At 36.8% G+C, this 16,374-nt stretch overlaps 1 protein-coding gene across 2 annotated transcripts in view; it reads left to right on the top strand.

The window, feature by feature from the left end:
- The first annotated feature begins 222 nt into the window (after window positions 1-222).
- The window catches only part of LOC136233031 (DExH-box ATP-dependent RNA helicase DExH14), a 35,056-nt gene continuing 18,904 nt past the window's right edge, over window positions 223-16,374 (top strand). Inside the window, exons 1-21 of one of the 2 annotated variants that reach the window (XM_066022565.1) lie at window positions 223-587; window positions 790-848; window positions 932-1,106; window positions 1,583-2,033; window positions 2,131-2,196; window positions 2,483-2,587; window positions 2,700-2,993; window positions 9,244-9,360; window positions 10,589-10,648; window positions 11,268-11,339; window positions 11,432-11,548; window positions 11,641-11,802; window positions 12,115-12,180; window positions 12,270-12,422; window positions 12,504-12,587; window positions 13,845-13,919; window positions 14,012-14,143; window positions 14,214-14,279; window positions 14,673-14,738; window positions 14,828-14,950; window positions 15,767-15,916. In XM_066022565.1, coding sequence (XP_065878637.1) covers window positions 475-587; window positions 790-848; window positions 932-1,106; window positions 1,583-2,033; window positions 2,131-2,196; window positions 2,483-2,587; window positions 2,700-2,993; window positions 9,244-9,360; window positions 10,589-10,648; window positions 11,268-11,339; window positions 11,432-11,548; window positions 11,641-11,802; window positions 12,115-12,180; window positions 12,270-12,422; window positions 12,504-12,587; window positions 13,845-13,919; window positions 14,012-14,143; window positions 14,214-14,279; window positions 14,673-14,738; window positions 14,828-14,950; window positions 15,767-15,916 — 2,706 coding nt within the window. In that variant the 5' untranslated portion in view covers window positions 223-474. Of the gene's footprint in view, window positions 588-789; window positions 849-931; window positions 1,107-1,582; window positions 2,034-2,130; window positions 2,197-2,482; window positions 2,588-2,699; window positions 2,994-9,243; window positions 9,361-10,588; window positions 10,649-11,267; window positions 11,340-11,431; window positions 11,549-11,640; window positions 11,803-12,114; window positions 12,181-12,269; window positions 12,423-12,503; window positions 12,588-13,844; window positions 13,920-14,011; window positions 14,144-14,213; window positions 14,280-14,672; window positions 14,739-14,827; window positions 14,951-15,766; window positions 15,917-16,374 lie in introns of those variants that run through there. The other variant, XM_066022573.1, reaches the window with a different exon arrangement.

Genomic DNA, 16,374 nt, shown 5'->3' with positions numbered 1-16,374 from the left:
TGAAAAATTGTTTGGTTAATATTTAAAATGTGCGATGTAACAATTAAATAATCAGTCCGTTAAGTAAAATTGATTTTGTTTAAAATATAAAATTATAGCATTTCTTAATTAGTTAGGAGTGAATCTGCAATTTACAAAAATAAAGGTAGAAATTTGCAAAAACTATACCTACGGTTTACTCTTAACACAGTGGTTAAAATTCGCAGCATTGATGACATCTCGGCCCTCAATAACTAGTTGCGTTTCGATTTCTTGGTTGGAATTTGACGATCTAGGCCGCGGAGGGGCTGGAAAGGAATACCAAGAAACGAATCTGTTTTCTACTTCAGCTTCATTTAGAGTTAAGTCACCTACCTGCAGAATTCCACACTTGCTTCCCTTTCTGCTGCTACTACTACTCCCTCCATCTCTTCTTTTTCGGCTGTTGGCTTGATTGCTTCTCCTTCACTTCAAATTTATCATCAAAGCCAAAATATGTTGATGCAGCAGTTGCCGCGCTTGACTAACTCTCTAAGAGACCCGTTCGATGTTGATCAAGCTTATCTTCAGCGAAAGATCATCCTCCAGAACTACCTCCAATCTCGCAAGTAATCATGATTATTAGCATATAGTTCTATTGTTGTCATGCGTTTCATTCCCTAGAAAACGAAAGGAAATTAGTGAATCAGTGATTGACGTAATTTGAGTTAATCAACTTGGAAAAGAAACCACTGCGAGACTTTGGTTTCTGTGCTTTAAGCACTCGATGTTTTGCTTATTTGTTCAAATTTTATCTTGTGACTGATGCAGTTTAAGTTCACTTAATGAACCGGAGCTTGCGAAGAAGATAATTGATCGATGGGAAGAAGGTAGTGTAGTATGTAAATATTTATATCACTCGTTTTGTAATTGTTATATTTAACATTGAAGTCAATTGGAACTTGTAAACCAGCTTCGTCAGAAGTGCGGCAAGTCTACAAGCAATTTATTGGGGCGATTGTGGACTTAATAGATAGAGAAGTGCCGTCGGAGGAGTTCCGTGAAGTAGCTTTGACGGTATACCGTTTATTTGGGATACCAGGGCCAGGAGGCGAGGATAATGCTGATCCCAATATTGTCCAGAAGAAGTATGGGTTTGAATTTCCTGCTTTGTCCTTTTGTTTTAATGAATATGATTTCTGTGTTAGCCAGTGAAAAGTTGTCTATGAAAATGTTTTCAGTATGTGGAAACTATTTTTGATGAGATGTGAAGTATGTATAGCATTAATCAAAGCATGCAGATTCTAATACAGGGTTTGGGTTAAAGATAGAATGGAAGCGGGAGCTTAACTCACATACATTGTTTTTTGTGGTTATTTTAAGTTTGTATCATGTCAAATCAGTTTGTAATAACCTTCACTTTCCATACAGACCAACCAAAGTGTTTTTGGAACAAAGCATACACGATCATGCTATTTCTTAAACATGCCTCTTATTGTTGCGTTCTTAATGCATACACTGGGTGCCACTTGTTTTAGATTTTCTTTAATACAAAGATTTAGTTATAAGATTTTAACAAATATTCAGGATGTATGTTTTGAGTGCGGAATGTTAAAAAATGCAGGTCAGAACTGCAGAAACTTGTAGGTCATGCAGTTTCAGATGCTAACCTCCATAGAGTGGAAACTTTAGCACGTAGACTTTTTGATTTGCAACCTAGTGATCATGGGGCTACACTTGTTTCAGAAAGTCATGTAAATGGGAGTGTTGATGATCTAGAGTTTGGCAGTGACCTTGTTTTCCAAGCTCCAACCAGGTTTTTAGTGGATGTTAGTTTGGAGGATGATGTGCTGCTAGATGAGCAGAGTGCCCTACCTTCTTCATTTCATGATGGATGGTTTGGTCAGAGTGATTATAACCGTAACCATTTTGTTGCTGATACTGTAAAATTTAATTTAAGTTGGTTAAGAGATGCATGTAACCAGATAGTCAGAGAAAGTACTTCCCAGCTTTCTCAAGATGATCTGGCAATGGCTATATGTCGTGTACTTGATTCCGATAAGCCTGGTGAGGAGGTACTGGCTATTATTTGATTTTTCTTGAACTTTTCATTTCAATGTTGAGTATGTGCATTGCTTTTCTTACTGCTTTTGCTTCTTTTTGTTTTTTTAGATAGCTAGCGACTTATTGGATCTTGTTGGGGATAGTGCATTTGAAACTGTTCAAGACCTTTTGTCGGTAAGGATATTAGCTATCATTACGATTTCTTCTAATCATTTGACATTAGCTATCAAGTTTGCTCTGCAGGTGATTTTAGTTGAGTACCGTATCCTTGTTTCACTGATACATGATTTGTGATGTAATTTTGACATTCTTGTGTAGAAAGGGTTGTAACTGAAGTGCTGTGACTACTAGATTGCATATATATATATATATCTTAAAACTCTTGCAGATCACAGACATGCAGATGCATTTGGATTCACATTAATTGTTGAATTTCTTACCTTTTAGTGTTTTTTCCCAGCATCGGAAAGAACTTGTTGATGCTATCCATCGTGGGTTATCAGTGCTGAAATCAGAGAAGACAGCTTCAAATAGTCAATCACGTATGCCCAGTTATGGCACCCAGGTATCATCAACGTAGTTCTAATTCTGTTTTCATGCTTTTTTTTTGTAATTAAATTTAGTTCCCAGGATGATAAATTATCTCACATCAAATTACATTCTGGCTTCTGATTTAGGTTACTGTTCAAACTGAATCTGAAAAACAAATTGATAAAATTCGGCGGAAGGAGGAAAAACGTCATAGACGCGGAACAGAACATGGGGTTGAGAATGATTCATCAGCTGCAAGTTTTTCCTCTTTACTTCATGCAAGTGAGAAAAAAAATGTAATAAATGACCTGATTGGGTCTGGCGCAGGACCACCAGTGACTGCCCTTCCTCAAGGTACTCTCAGGAAACACTACAAAGGTTATGAGGAAGTCATTATCCCTCCAACACCAACTGCACAAATGAAGCCTGGAGAAAAGCTGGTAAACTTCTCCGAATAATTACAATCAATCTTATTTTCATTTATATGGATACTTTTCCCCCTAGATGTTGTTATCTTATGTCATGTATCAGCGTAGGAAGAAGTTTAAAGACTAAAATAGATATTTGAAGTATTTCAGTTATTGCTATTTAAATTGTTTTCTGTGTGTTTTGTTTCCTAGCTGAGGTCACCAGTACCTTTATTCCCTTTATTAGCTCACGCCTTTGTACTTTTTTGGTATATCAATGAAGAATTAAGAAAATTACCTTCCTCTTTCCTTCTGCTCTTCTCAACTTTCTCTCTTTTCTTTCTCTCTTCCTATCTTTCTAATTCTAAAATTCCTTATTGTCAGCTAATACCTGACATCGGCCACCCCATGAATGGTTAATCTATCTGCAAAAAGAACACGAACCAGAAAAGCTAAAAACACCATGGAAGCTCTAGAAGCACAACTTAGAGCCTTGGTTACCCAGTTCCATGATCGTTGACGCCACTGCCGAGCAGCTTGACAATATGCATGATGTGCAGAAGGAACAACAAAGGAGATTAGAAGAGATCTACCTAGAGCAATATAGGCTCAAGAAAGAACAAATGGATTCTCATCAATCCATGTAGGATAAGTTTCACAAAGCCTTAAACACCCTCCCCAAACTCATACAAGCCAACTCGAATACCGACACTCATCGCACCCCACCCCTAACCCATAGCTTTGGGGCTGTCCAAACACCCTTCCAGGCACCTCAAGATGCCCCTAACCACAACAAAGGCTTGTTAGGCAGGCCCTCATCAGTTCCTACCTCCTAGAACCACCTCCACCCAAGAGCACTACATTCAACAAAATGCTACCAAAATGTGATCTACCGACTTTTGATGGAACAGAAGTAGAAGGGTGGGTTGGTAAGTGCGATAAATAACTTGGGAACAGTTTGTAGATGAAGTAGGCGGACGATGAAGTCACAAATGTGGTGGAGCAACTCACACAACTGAGGCAACTCACAACAGTAGTGAGATTAAGGTTTCAAACAAGCAACATATCAACCAACATTTATGGAGCCATCAAACAAGCAAAATACCAAGAGAATCACCTAAAGGACCTCCTGGAGATGGTCAAACCCAAAGCCACCTTCAGATCTCTAATGCCACATACCAAACCCCGTTATTACCCCATCCTCAATTACCTCAATAGCAAGAAGCTGCTAGCAATTTCAGTAGAAGAAGAAATAGTGGAGCTGGATAGAGCAAATCATCATGTCCATTAATGCTCTCACTGGGGCACGACTTATACCACCATGAAGGTAAAAGGTACTCTCAAACGTAAACCTATCATGATATTAATTGACAGCGGTAGCACCCACGTTTTTATGGATGAGGGTTTAGCTAAGGAAGCTAAGTTACCATTAATAAAGGTTAAACTAACTGTGGCTGATGGGAGGCAGTTGTTTGTTACTTCTAAGTGCAATAATTGCAACTGGTCTATGCAACATACTAAGTTCTGTTTTGATTTGCGAGCATTGGAATTAGGAGATTATGATGTGATTTTGGGGTCAGACTGGATGCGTAGCCATACCCTATAACCTTTGATTTTGCCAACAATTTACTTCTAGTCCATAATGAAGGGAGGCAGACAGCTCTTAAGGGAATGAGGGATAAAATGACCCTTAAGATGATGTCACTTACTAAGTTAATAGGCTGGTGTCTAAGGGCTGGAAAGGCATCACCTCCATGTTATTAACCGATCAAAACTTTAATACAACCTTTTTTGATCCCGTGGGAGGGGGAGAACCCATATTATACCAGCATCTCTTTTGGTTCTTCGGTTTTAAATGGCCCTTTCAATACACATTACGCTGTATGCTGTTGTGATGGTTACGAAGTCTGAAGAAACTGAATGCACCCTTGTTGCCCCATGAACCTAGTGAGCCCATCTACGACCTTATAGATACTCTCATCAACAAATTAGATAGAAAGGTTAGTGGAGGAGATGTTGTCTTCAGGAGTCATCAGACCCGGTAGTAGTCCTTATGCGTCACTAGTGTTATTAGTAAAGAAAAAGGGCGGAACCTGGAGGTTTTGTGTGGATTTTAGGGAACTAAACAAGGGCATGGTTAAGTTTCCCATTGCGGTTATACGGGAGTTAATTGATGAACTGCAAGGGTCTACTAAGTTCTCAAAGATTGACTTAAGGCTGTGTACACTCAGATAAGGATGAAGGAAGAAGACGTACATAAAACTGCCTTCAGAACCCATTCAAACCACTACGAATTCATGATAATGCCTTTTGGGCTCACTAATGCCCTGCCTCTTTTCAATCTCTAATGAATTCTATATTTCAACCTTATCTTCAAAAGTTTGTGTTGGTATTCTTTGACGACATCTTAATCTATAGCCATACCCTTGAATCCCATGTGCAACACCTACATCTTTTATTTCAATTGTTAACTGAACACCAACTATTTGCAAAAGCCTTCGAGTGTGAGTTTGGTATCAATTCTTGTGGATCAAATCTGCCACAGAAGCATTCCAATTACTCAAAAAGCTCATGACAGAGGCACCTGACACCTGTATTGGCCTTGCCATACCAGATTTCACTCAACCCTCCATTCTGGAGTGTGATGCTAGTGGAACAGGAATTGGGGCAGTCCTAATGCTGAATCAATGCCCAATTTGTTTTCTATCTAAGGCTCTTCGCCCCAGAGATAAAAAATACAGCTTATGAAAGGGAGTTCCTAGCTATTTTACAGGGAGTTACCACTTGGCGACAATATCTAGAGGGCAACAAGTTCATCATAAAAACGGATCAAGAGAGCATTAAATACTTGTTGGATAAAGGTTGCACACATCACTTCAACATAAGGGCATATCTAAGCTTTTGGGTTTAGAGTACTCAATTCAATACAAGAAGGGGGTTGAGAACATGGTGGTCGGTGCCTTGTCTCGAAAATTTGAAGATAGGAGCAAAGCCGACGAGCACATTCTAGCAATCTCAATGGTTGTTCCTACATGGATAGAAGAGGTGCAGGCCTCCTATGCTCAAGATAAGCTAGTAGAGTAGCAACTACACATATCAAGAGGGCATCCTCAAGGATAAGCACATAATTTATGTGGGCAGTACAACTGACCTGAGTAGGAAGTTATTTCAAGAATATCCCAATTCACTCTTGGGAGGACATGCTTGATTTAGGGAAACCTTAGCTAGATTGCATCAGGGGTCCCATTGGCCACAGATGGCTACAGTGGCAATGGGTCGCAGAATGTTACACATGTCAACGTTGTAAGGCTGATTTAGCTCCTTATCCTGGTCTGTTACAGCTTGGAGAGACATTGCGATGGACTTTGTTGAAGGATTGCCTAGTTCTAAAGGTTATGATTCCATCTTGGTGGTGATTGACAGGTTCACCAAAACAGCACATTTCTTACCCTGTACTACAATGGTTGCAATGGCCTTCCTAGATCATATCTTCAAGCTGCATGGGATGCCTCGCACCATAATGAGTGATAGGACATGATTTTTACAGGGATATTCTGGAAGGAATTAATGAAGTTACTGGGCACTAAACTACTTTTACGGAGAGATTGAATCAGTGCCTTGAAGGGTATCTTAGAAGCATGTGTTTTCTTCCACCAAAACACTGGGCTAAGTGGTTGGGGTTGGCTGAATACTGGTATAACTCAAGCTTCCACAGTGCCCTTAAAATGAGCTCATTTCAAGCTCTATATGGAATCCTACCTACCCTTCTTATTCTACCTATTCCCTCTACTGATGTTGCAGCTGTGGATGCACTCCTCCAGGATAGAGAAGGCATGAATGTCTTCCTTAGAGACAATCTACTGCATGAAGCAGTTTGCTGACCAACATAGATCTGACAGAGAATTTAAGGTGGGGGATTGGGTCTACCTCAAACTCCAACCTTACAGGCAATCTAGTATGTCAGCTCGTTCTTCCCAGCCAAATTTTACGGGCCATTCTTAGTCTTAGCTAAGATTGGAAAGATAGCCTACAAACTGCAGTTACCTCCTAACTCGAGGGTGCACCCAGTCTTCCATGTTTCCCTCTTAAAGAAGAAATCGAATCCTAGCACTCCGGCCCTCACTACCCTGCCACCTCTTGAGGAAGCCTTCTTGACATCTTGCCGCTCAAGGTTTTAAATACAAGGAATGCTATCGTGGGAGACCAGTTTGTGCCACAACTCCTAATTCAGTGGGCTGGACTTTCAGCCCTTGATGCTACTTGGGAGGCTCAGGACATGCTCTTCAAGCAGTTTCCAGAATTCATGCATTCTTGGGACAAAATGTGCTCAAGGGGGAGGATTTGTCACGTATCAGCGTAGGAAGAAGTTTAAGGACTAAAATAGATATTTGAAATATTTTAGTTATTTCTGTTATTGCTATTTAAATTGTTTTCTGTGTTTTTGTTTGCTAGCTAAGTTTGTTTGTAAGCAGTTACAGGAATAGACAGCTGTGAGGTTGTACTAGCTGAGGTCAGCAGTACCTTTATTCCCTTTATTAGCTCAGGCCTTTGTACGTTTTTGGTATCAATGAAGAATTAAGAAATTACCTTCCTATCCTTCTAATTCTAAAATTCCAACTTTCTCTCTTTTCTTTCTCTCTTCCTATTCTTCTAATTCTAAAATTCCCTACTGTCAGCTAATACCTGACATCTTATAGACATGAGTATTGATGGGACAATTATAAAACAGTGTCATGAACTCGTCATAAAAAGAAAAAATACAATAGCCTATGTGAGTGGAATATATTATCTTGTGATGCAAGAGTTGTATGTTAAGAAATAAGATAGTTGCAGGTTCCTTGTAGTTAAAAGCTAAGGACACCCAATTAAGTTATTGTTATAAAATATATGAGAGAATCCCATGTTTAAAAATTTGTTTTATTGAGAACAATTAATCCTTTTGGTCAAAATGAATTTTCTGTTGCTTTATCCCGTCTTTATTACTTTGCCAATTGAATAATTCTTTGTTTCAAATGGTTTTTTTTATAAGATATTAATAAAATCTATTTGTAATTTGCCTTCCCCATTAAAAAAAAAATCCAGATAGAAAACTTTAAGGAGGGATGTATAACCTTTGTTCTTGCTCCAATTCTTAAGAATTGTCTAGTTATGTGTAAGAGTAGATCACATGAAGACATTTGGCCTTCGTTAAAATCATTTCATTAATATTTCCATATTTTTCGATGATCATGAAGGAGTGAAATCATAATCTAACTTATTGCTGCAGATAAATGATGTTATGGAAAAAATTACTAGCAAACTCAAATTAAACTGTTGAGTTGGTTGATTGCATTGGGTATTAAAAAAAAGGGCGGCCCGGTCGCACTACGCGTCCCCGCTGAGCGAGGGTCCGGGGAGGGGTCCCACCACAAAGGTGTACTGGGGGCAAGCGTTCCCCCTGGCAATTTATTTGGCAAGAGGCCGCTCCTAAGACTCGAACCCGTGACCTCTTGGTCACACGACAACCCGTGACCTCTTGGTTGATTGCATTGGGTATTAATTCTAAAAAAATGTCATTGTGATCATACCAGCACAACGGTACTTTATGCAAAAAACATATTCAAGTTATAGGCCCAGATTAGCTACAATGTTGAGTTTCTACTCATACATCATTTTCCATCTCGAAAAAATCCTTATGAAATTGCAATGCTGGTGAGGGAAAAAGTTCTAGTACCTATAACATTGTAAGAGTACTTGTACTTGACTGCTGTTTGATAAACTGAATCTTATGAGCTAAAGTAATAGTATTGATTTTATGTGCTGAAATTGGAAATGCTAATTGTTATATGATAAAGTTGTTTGATAAGTATTGAAATTAAAATATTAAATTTGAATATACATAGATACTTTAAAGTTATAAAACTAATTTTTATGAAAAATAATAATATTTATACAAATCATTTTTATATTTATTTAAAACATTATTATTGTTAATATTCGACTTAAAATTCTAAGGTAAATATTTTGACTTATCAAATAAGTAACCCCTTGGCACTTTCTGGCGGGAAATTTTTAGTAATAAAAATTACTCATGGGACAGCAATGCATGTAACAATGTAAGTAATGACCTTTTTAGTGGGGATAGGTTGGTTCAGTATACTGACTTGTTGTGTGATTTTTGTCTTTATCATTCATATGCAAATTGGAAATCTCAGTTTTCTCTGAGATTCTCCTTTTCAGGTTGGTTTTTGGAAGGCCACTGTTACTCATGCTATGTTTCTATTATTCACAATACATTTTGTAGATAGAGATAGCAGAGTTGGATGATTTTGCTCAAGTTGCTTTCCATGGGTACAAATCCCTAAATCGTATCCAGAGCCGGATATTTCAAACTGTTTATTACACTAATGAGAATATACTGGTAAGTCTCATATTCTGTGGTTACAAGGGACATTTCGTCTGTTGCTATTAATTGCATTCAATTATGTATGCCTTTTTCACAAAATCATAGTCTCACCTTTATGAATTATGAGAAGGCCATAATTTACACATAAAATCTCATTGATGCTAATTATGAACTTGGTTGATGAAGATAATTCTTTTTTAGTCTCTATTATGTCTTTAACTCTTTTCTCATCTACTTGTAATCAATAGTTCCATTCATGCCAGTCTTCTTGTAAGTGTTAATTAATTGTACTTTTTTCTATCCAAGAAGAGTATTACAAAAATAGAGCATATGGGAATTTAAACTATATCAACTGAATATGGAAAAGAAAAAAAGAAAACTAGACTTGTGCTACAAAAATAGAGCATATGGGAATTTAAACCATATCAACTGAATATGGAAAAGAAAAAAAGAAATCTAGACTTGTGTCGAAACAAGAACCTGATGAAAAAGTTAGTACCAATTAGAGTTCAAGGGCTTAATTTTACCCATGGCCCCTAAAATTTTGCACTTATACTGATTAGTTGCAAACACTTTAGTGTTTGCTAGTAATTAACAAACCCAAGTCATATGAGAGAGAAATATTTAAACTATATTAACTGAATATGGAACAAAGAAAAAAAGAAAATGAGAGTTGTGTCGAAACAAGAATCTGATGAAAAAGTTGAGTACCAATTAGAGTTCAAGGGCTTAATTTTACCCATGGTCCCTAAAATTTTGCACTTATACTAATTACTTGCAAACACTTCAATGTTTGCTAGTAATTAACAAACCCAAGTCATATGAGAGAGAAATATTTAAATTTCGAAGCTTCAAATATGCTTGCATGAATCTGATGTCTATTTTTCTGTGGACTTTTGGCTCTACTCTCATTGGAGGGACCATTTTCTTTGCCATTTGGATTCCTTCATGGGTTTACATTATAAATTAAAGTTTTGGTATGTTATTATTTCTGGTTTTTATGGGGCCCATGAGTAAAATGAAGCCTAGTTTACAGTGACTAATGGTTTAGTAATTGTGGGAGAAAGATGAAGTATCTGCAAATACAAATATTTGCATCTAAATTTAGATAGGTTGTATATCTAAATAATTTTTAGGACGGAGAGAATTAACCTTGCTGCTAATGACTTTATCTTGATTTGATGTGTATCTGAACTCACAAGTAAAAGGAATGATTTTGGATGTTGGTTTTATGTACTTGCAGGTCTGCGCACCAACAGGAGCTGGAAAAACAAATATAGCAATGATATCTATTCTTCACGAGGTACAGTGTAAATCAACTCAGATATTGTTACTCTGTTCTTATTTCTTATTTAATATGCCTTATCCTATATATAAGATCTTTGATGTGTTTGTTATACACACATACTTGACATAACAGGCAGATTGCATAGCAGTTAGGGTTAATGGATGGGGAACTTAGGCTGGGATAGATGCGTAAATTTCTGCAATTGGTTTGGATAATTATTTCTGTAGCGTTAACTCTCTGATTATAAGTTTTGGAGGCATGCTGGCATGCAACGATAGAGTTTTTCCCTCTGTGATCAGAAGGCGATAGGTTGAGTTGTGGCCAAGTCTCTCTTCAAATAGCAGTTCTTTGATGTATTATTATCTCCTCTTTATGGGGGATTGCCTCATGATTTGGGAACATCCTCTATGATAAGTTTTTGGTTTTTGTATCCCATGGATGGTATTTTTTATATCATTATGATGATATCTATCAACTTTTGTTAACAATATGGTACAATGCGATGTGTCAGTCTTCCTTGTAATTAACCCTCGGAGATTTGGAATTAGAGGTTGTAATGTTTTATGTTATCAGATGTTATTGTGGTCATGGTGTATTAACAATTTTTTGTGGTATTCTGCTTTCCACTCTCTAGATTGGACAGCACTTCAAGGATGGATACCTCCACAAAGATGAATTTAAGATAGTTTATGTTGCTCCTATGAAGGTAAATTTTGTCATCTACTACAATTTCACATTACCTTTATTTTTGGGGTTTGAGTTGCATATGTCCTTTATCTCTTGTGATATTCTTGCTAGGCGTTAGCAGCAGAGGTAACATCGACATTTAGCAAGCGATTATCTCCTCTGAATATGGTTGTGAAAGAACTTACTGGAGACATGCAACTCTCGAAGAATGAACTTGAAGAAACCCAGGTTACATTCTTACCCCATTCCTATCATTTATATCATGTATCAGCAGTAAGCTTTCCAAGGCTAACTGTTTCGTCTTTCAATTTCTGAATCAGATGATAGTGACAACTCCTGAGAAATGGGATGTTATCACTCGTAAAAGCAGTGACATGTCACTTTCAATGCTCGTGAAGCTCTTAATTATTGATGAGGTGCATCTCTTGAATGATGACAGAGGCCCTGTGATAGAGGCACTTGTTGCTAGGACTCTACGTCAGGTAAGGTCTTATTCAATTATTAGCATTATAGTGTAATTGTCAAACTGGGTTGGACCAACCAATGATTCTAGGACATTTATCCCTGACATGGTTTCCATGAACATAACCAGAATTCCTGTTATTATTTGATGCTACATGTTTCTCTACATATGCCTATACTCAATTTACATATAATTATACATGTATAATTTCATTAGGCTCAAGCCAAGTATTTTGATAGGGGGCTGAGTTTTTGCAATTTGACATTACCTGCATAAGTGAGCTGCTGCAAATCTAGGTAACTTCTTTTTGTACTTGATTCTTGTGGAACAGGTGGAGTCAACACAGACAATGATACGAATTGTGGGACTTTCAGCCACTTTACCCAACTATTTAGAGGTTCCTCTTCAATATGAATGACATTTTCCTTCTCTATTTTAACTTAACTTGCTCAAATTGCTCACACATGTAAACTTGAAATTTTCCAGGTTGCTCAATTTCTGAGAGTGAATCCAGAGGCAGGCCTCTACTTCTTTGATTCTAGTTTTCGTCCAGTACCTCTTGCACAACAGTACATTGGAATCAGTGAGCAAAATTTTGTGGCTCGCAATGACTTGTTGAATGATATTTGTTACAAGAAGGTGTCTTTTTCCTTGTGGATTTTTCTTATGCAATATTCAGATTAAATTGGAAATGGGTGTTGATGGTATCCTTTGTACTAGGTTGTTGATTCATTAAGGCAAGGCCATCAGGCAATGGTTTTTGTCCATTCACGGAAGGATACAGCAAAAACAGCTCAGAAACTAGTATGTTCATTTGTGTGCTTGTTAAAATTTAGTCCTAATATTTTTAGTTCTTGTAAATGCCATTGACATGTTGTGACGACTGAAAAATGAAAAACTAATTGCCATGGACAATTAAAGAAGCAGGAATGGACATGCCAGAAAAGAATATATTAAACTATTGACTTGAAAAGAAGACATTGATATTGTCAAGGAACCAATTGAACTAAAAGCTTGAGGTTGTCAGGATTCGAACCCTTGACCACTTGGTCTAAAAGATTCTGATGCCATGGAACCAATTGAACTAAAAACTTCAAATTTAGTCATTGAATGGTTTAACTAAATCAATAATTGTAGAAGTGGCTCATCTATAGAAGGGAGTGTGGACAGCCATTGCCCAATTGAGAATGGGACAAAGGTTGAGTTAATGTCATTATTTTGTACAAAATATATTTTACAAAATGTAACAGTGTGCAAAGAAGTAATAAAATAATTGAAACTATGGTATGAGTTGACATGTGCCTCAGTGTTGTTTCCACCAACTTCAATGCGAGAGGCAAGGGTTTGGACTACATTGGCAATTTGAAAGTTGTTTGCATTTCTTTTTGACAGCCTTGACCACTCAGAACTAGAGGCTCATCCGGATTAAATTTTCTGCTCATTAATGGTCTAGTTAGATTGGGACGTTTGGAACATGAGATCAGTTCTAGTCTATCCCAAAACACTAACTGCGTATTCTCTAGAACTAGTCGAGTTAATGCCGTTCTGCTACTTTTGAGTTACAAACACTGAATGCTTTCTTTATTTGTATAGATTTTCTTGCTCTTTTTATTGTGGAAGGGAGTTTCTTCTAAACAGGCAGTCTTCAATTCTTATTCGATTCTTCAACATCTTATTTGGAAGTGAATGTCTAGGATGACCAAAAGTAAACATCAAACAAGGAATTTTTTATATATCTTTTCCAAGGGAGTAGGAGCTAGAAATCCAACAGAGAGACTTCTGAAATTAATAATGGTCCATCTTGGAAGTTCAGCTGTGTTCTGGCATAAACTAATATAGAAAATGACAACTTGATTTCCTTGTGTTTTAACTTCAAATTAACCTCTTTATAATTCTAGTAAATGGTGTTACCTACAACATTTTGTTTATGCGCAGTAGAAATACAACTGTTCATTTACTTATGTGCACAAACAACCACACATGTATGCACACATCTGGGGAGTGCTTTGTGGGAGTTCATCATATGTTCTTTTTGGGATATTTTACATGTCATCTTATCAGGTTGAGCTTGCTCGGAAGAATGATGATTTGGAACAATTTTCAAATGATGCACACCCACAATTTTCTTTAATTAAGGTAACATAGACTTCCTCTAGGGTAGACCTGATTTTTCTTGACATTGGAATTAATGTTTGTGTTTCAATAATGTCCAAATTTATACATTTCAGAAAGAGGTTATTAAATCTAGAAACAAAGATGTTGTTGAACTTTTTGAATCTGCTGTTGGCATTCATCATGCTGGGATGTTACGTGCCGATAGAGTTTTGACTGAGAAGCTTTTCTCTGAGGGACTCTTGAAGGTAGGACTATCCATCTCACTTTGCAAGCTGGCTCATTTATTTTTCTAAATTTAGGTTATTACTATTCCAGGTACTTGTATGTACAGCAACTTTGGCATGGGGTGTAAATCTGCCAGCTCACACTGTTGTCATTAAGGTCAGTGCACGTTTTTAAATTCATGCATGGTGATTAATTTGATCATTGCAGCAATTGTTCCCATATGTAGCCAAAGTGGAAAGAAACTCAATGCTAGAAGAATTAGAAATGAACTTGTATTACCTTATCCTACAGCTTGTTTTGACATTTTTGAGTAGTCCGTTCTCCTCTTCATACTGCCTGCCTCCCCAATAAGAAAATTAGTCTGTCTTCTCCTGTAACAGTGCAATATAATGCATTTCATTCAGCTTTTTGAAGATTGGCAGTTACGACTTTCAGTTTGATCCAATACTGAATACTGTTTCAGGGTGGCATATGGTAGGCAGATAAGTGTCTTCACATCTCTTATTTGTTCTCTTCTTTAACTGTACTATTTTTAATTTCATACTCCAGGGTACCCAATTATATGATGCAAAGGCTGGTGGCTGGCGAGATATCGGCATGCTTGATGTTATGCAGGTTAGCTACAAGATTCTGTTAATTGAACCTAAAAGAACTTGGTTTATTGTATGATCTTTTGAACTGATCTCATTATATTACTATTCTAGATCTTTGGCAGGGCTGGGAGACCTCAATTTGACAAGAGTGGTGAAGGAATTATAATCACATCTCATGAAAAACTCGCGTACTATCTAAGATTGTTGACTAGTCAACTTCCCATTGAGAGTCAGGTAGTTCTTGTTTGAGTTTGAGTAATATAAACAACAGTATTAGATACAAATGATCCTATAAAGTTGTTAAAAATAGTATTTTCAAATGTATCTTAGAGTTGGATTACAAAGGGACAAGTTCTTCCACTGTCAATTCTAAAGATGTCAATCTGTATCTTGAAGTTTGGATCTTTTCTTGTATCTCAAGGAATCAAAATGGCTTAATACAAATTATGGGCTATGTTTTGCTTCCCTGCTTGTTGTCTTCTCATCATTCCCTGCTATAAAATTACATGTTTGGAATTGTCTGCATGTACTCTTGAAGTTATATCTGATATCCTTGCAGATGTTAGATCATAATAAATTTTTTCTCTTGATCTCTATCGAAATTTCAGTTATTGCCTTGACAGCGTGTTTGGTCCTACCAAAATAGTTGAAGTCAGTTGTACTTTATTTTAAATTTCTTATACTTCTGATCGTTCTGAAACCAGTGGTTTCTCAGAAATGTATTTCTCTCCAAGTCAATTAAAAATTAGATTGAAAAGTGATGTGCAGAATCAAATAAGAGAAAAATCTGAATTGTGGTAGGACCGAATGAGACTTCGATGTTAAGATTAACAGTTTGAGCTAGGGAAAAAATGCCTGTTTTCTAATGTTAGGCATTTGGCTTTAAATGTTATGTGTAGTGATGATAATTTCCTATGTAGTATTGCTGTTATAAGCAGTGTATAATTTGATTGTTCATTAATTCTTTGCATCACCATCTGACTTGTTGCTAATAGAATGCTATGTTCATCTTGCTTCCTAATATATATATTTTTTCCTTTGGCTTTGCAGTTTATTAGTTCCTTAAAGGACAATCTAAATGCGGAGGTGGCATTGGGTACAGTCACCAATGTTAAGGAAGCCTGTGCATGGCTTGGCTATACTTATCTTTTCATCAGGATGAGGCAGAATCCTTTAGCATATGGTATTGGATGGGATGAGGTAAACATTGTTGGTTTGCTGATTTTCTGCACCTTATGTATATATATATATATATATATCTTTGCATAAGTCAAAATATTATTAATTATAAAGGAAAAATCATTTATGCTCTTTGATTGTTTCACAAGCATGTCTGGTAGCATTTTAAACCCTTCTTGCTCCCTTAACTGAAAATATTCTCACTAAACTAAAATGCACTACCTAGGAACTAATCATATATGTTTTACCAGGTTTTTGTGTCATTGTTCTCTTCCTTTGAACATCAACAAAATTTGTCCATCTAACAAGCTGTCTCCACCTCAAAATATCATAGGAAGTTCCTGCAAATGGAGTACTAATACTTTTATGATTTATCCAGTGAACTTAGAATATTTTTTTTGTCCTAAAGGGTGGTCCTCTTTTTTTATAAATTATTTAAGATTGCATCCAATATCCTGGTTCTGCAGGATGTATCATAA

Source organism: Euphorbia lathyris, chromosome 1 (genome assembly GCF_963576675.1).
Source record: "Euphorbia lathyris chromosome 1, ddEupLath1.1, whole genome shotgun sequence".
In the NCBI taxonomy this organism is placed as follows: domain Eukaryota; kingdom Viridiplantae; phylum Streptophyta; class Magnoliopsida; order Malpighiales; family Euphorbiaceae; genus Euphorbia; species Euphorbia lathyris.
This window is presented reverse-complemented; position numbering and strand designations above follow the sequence as displayed.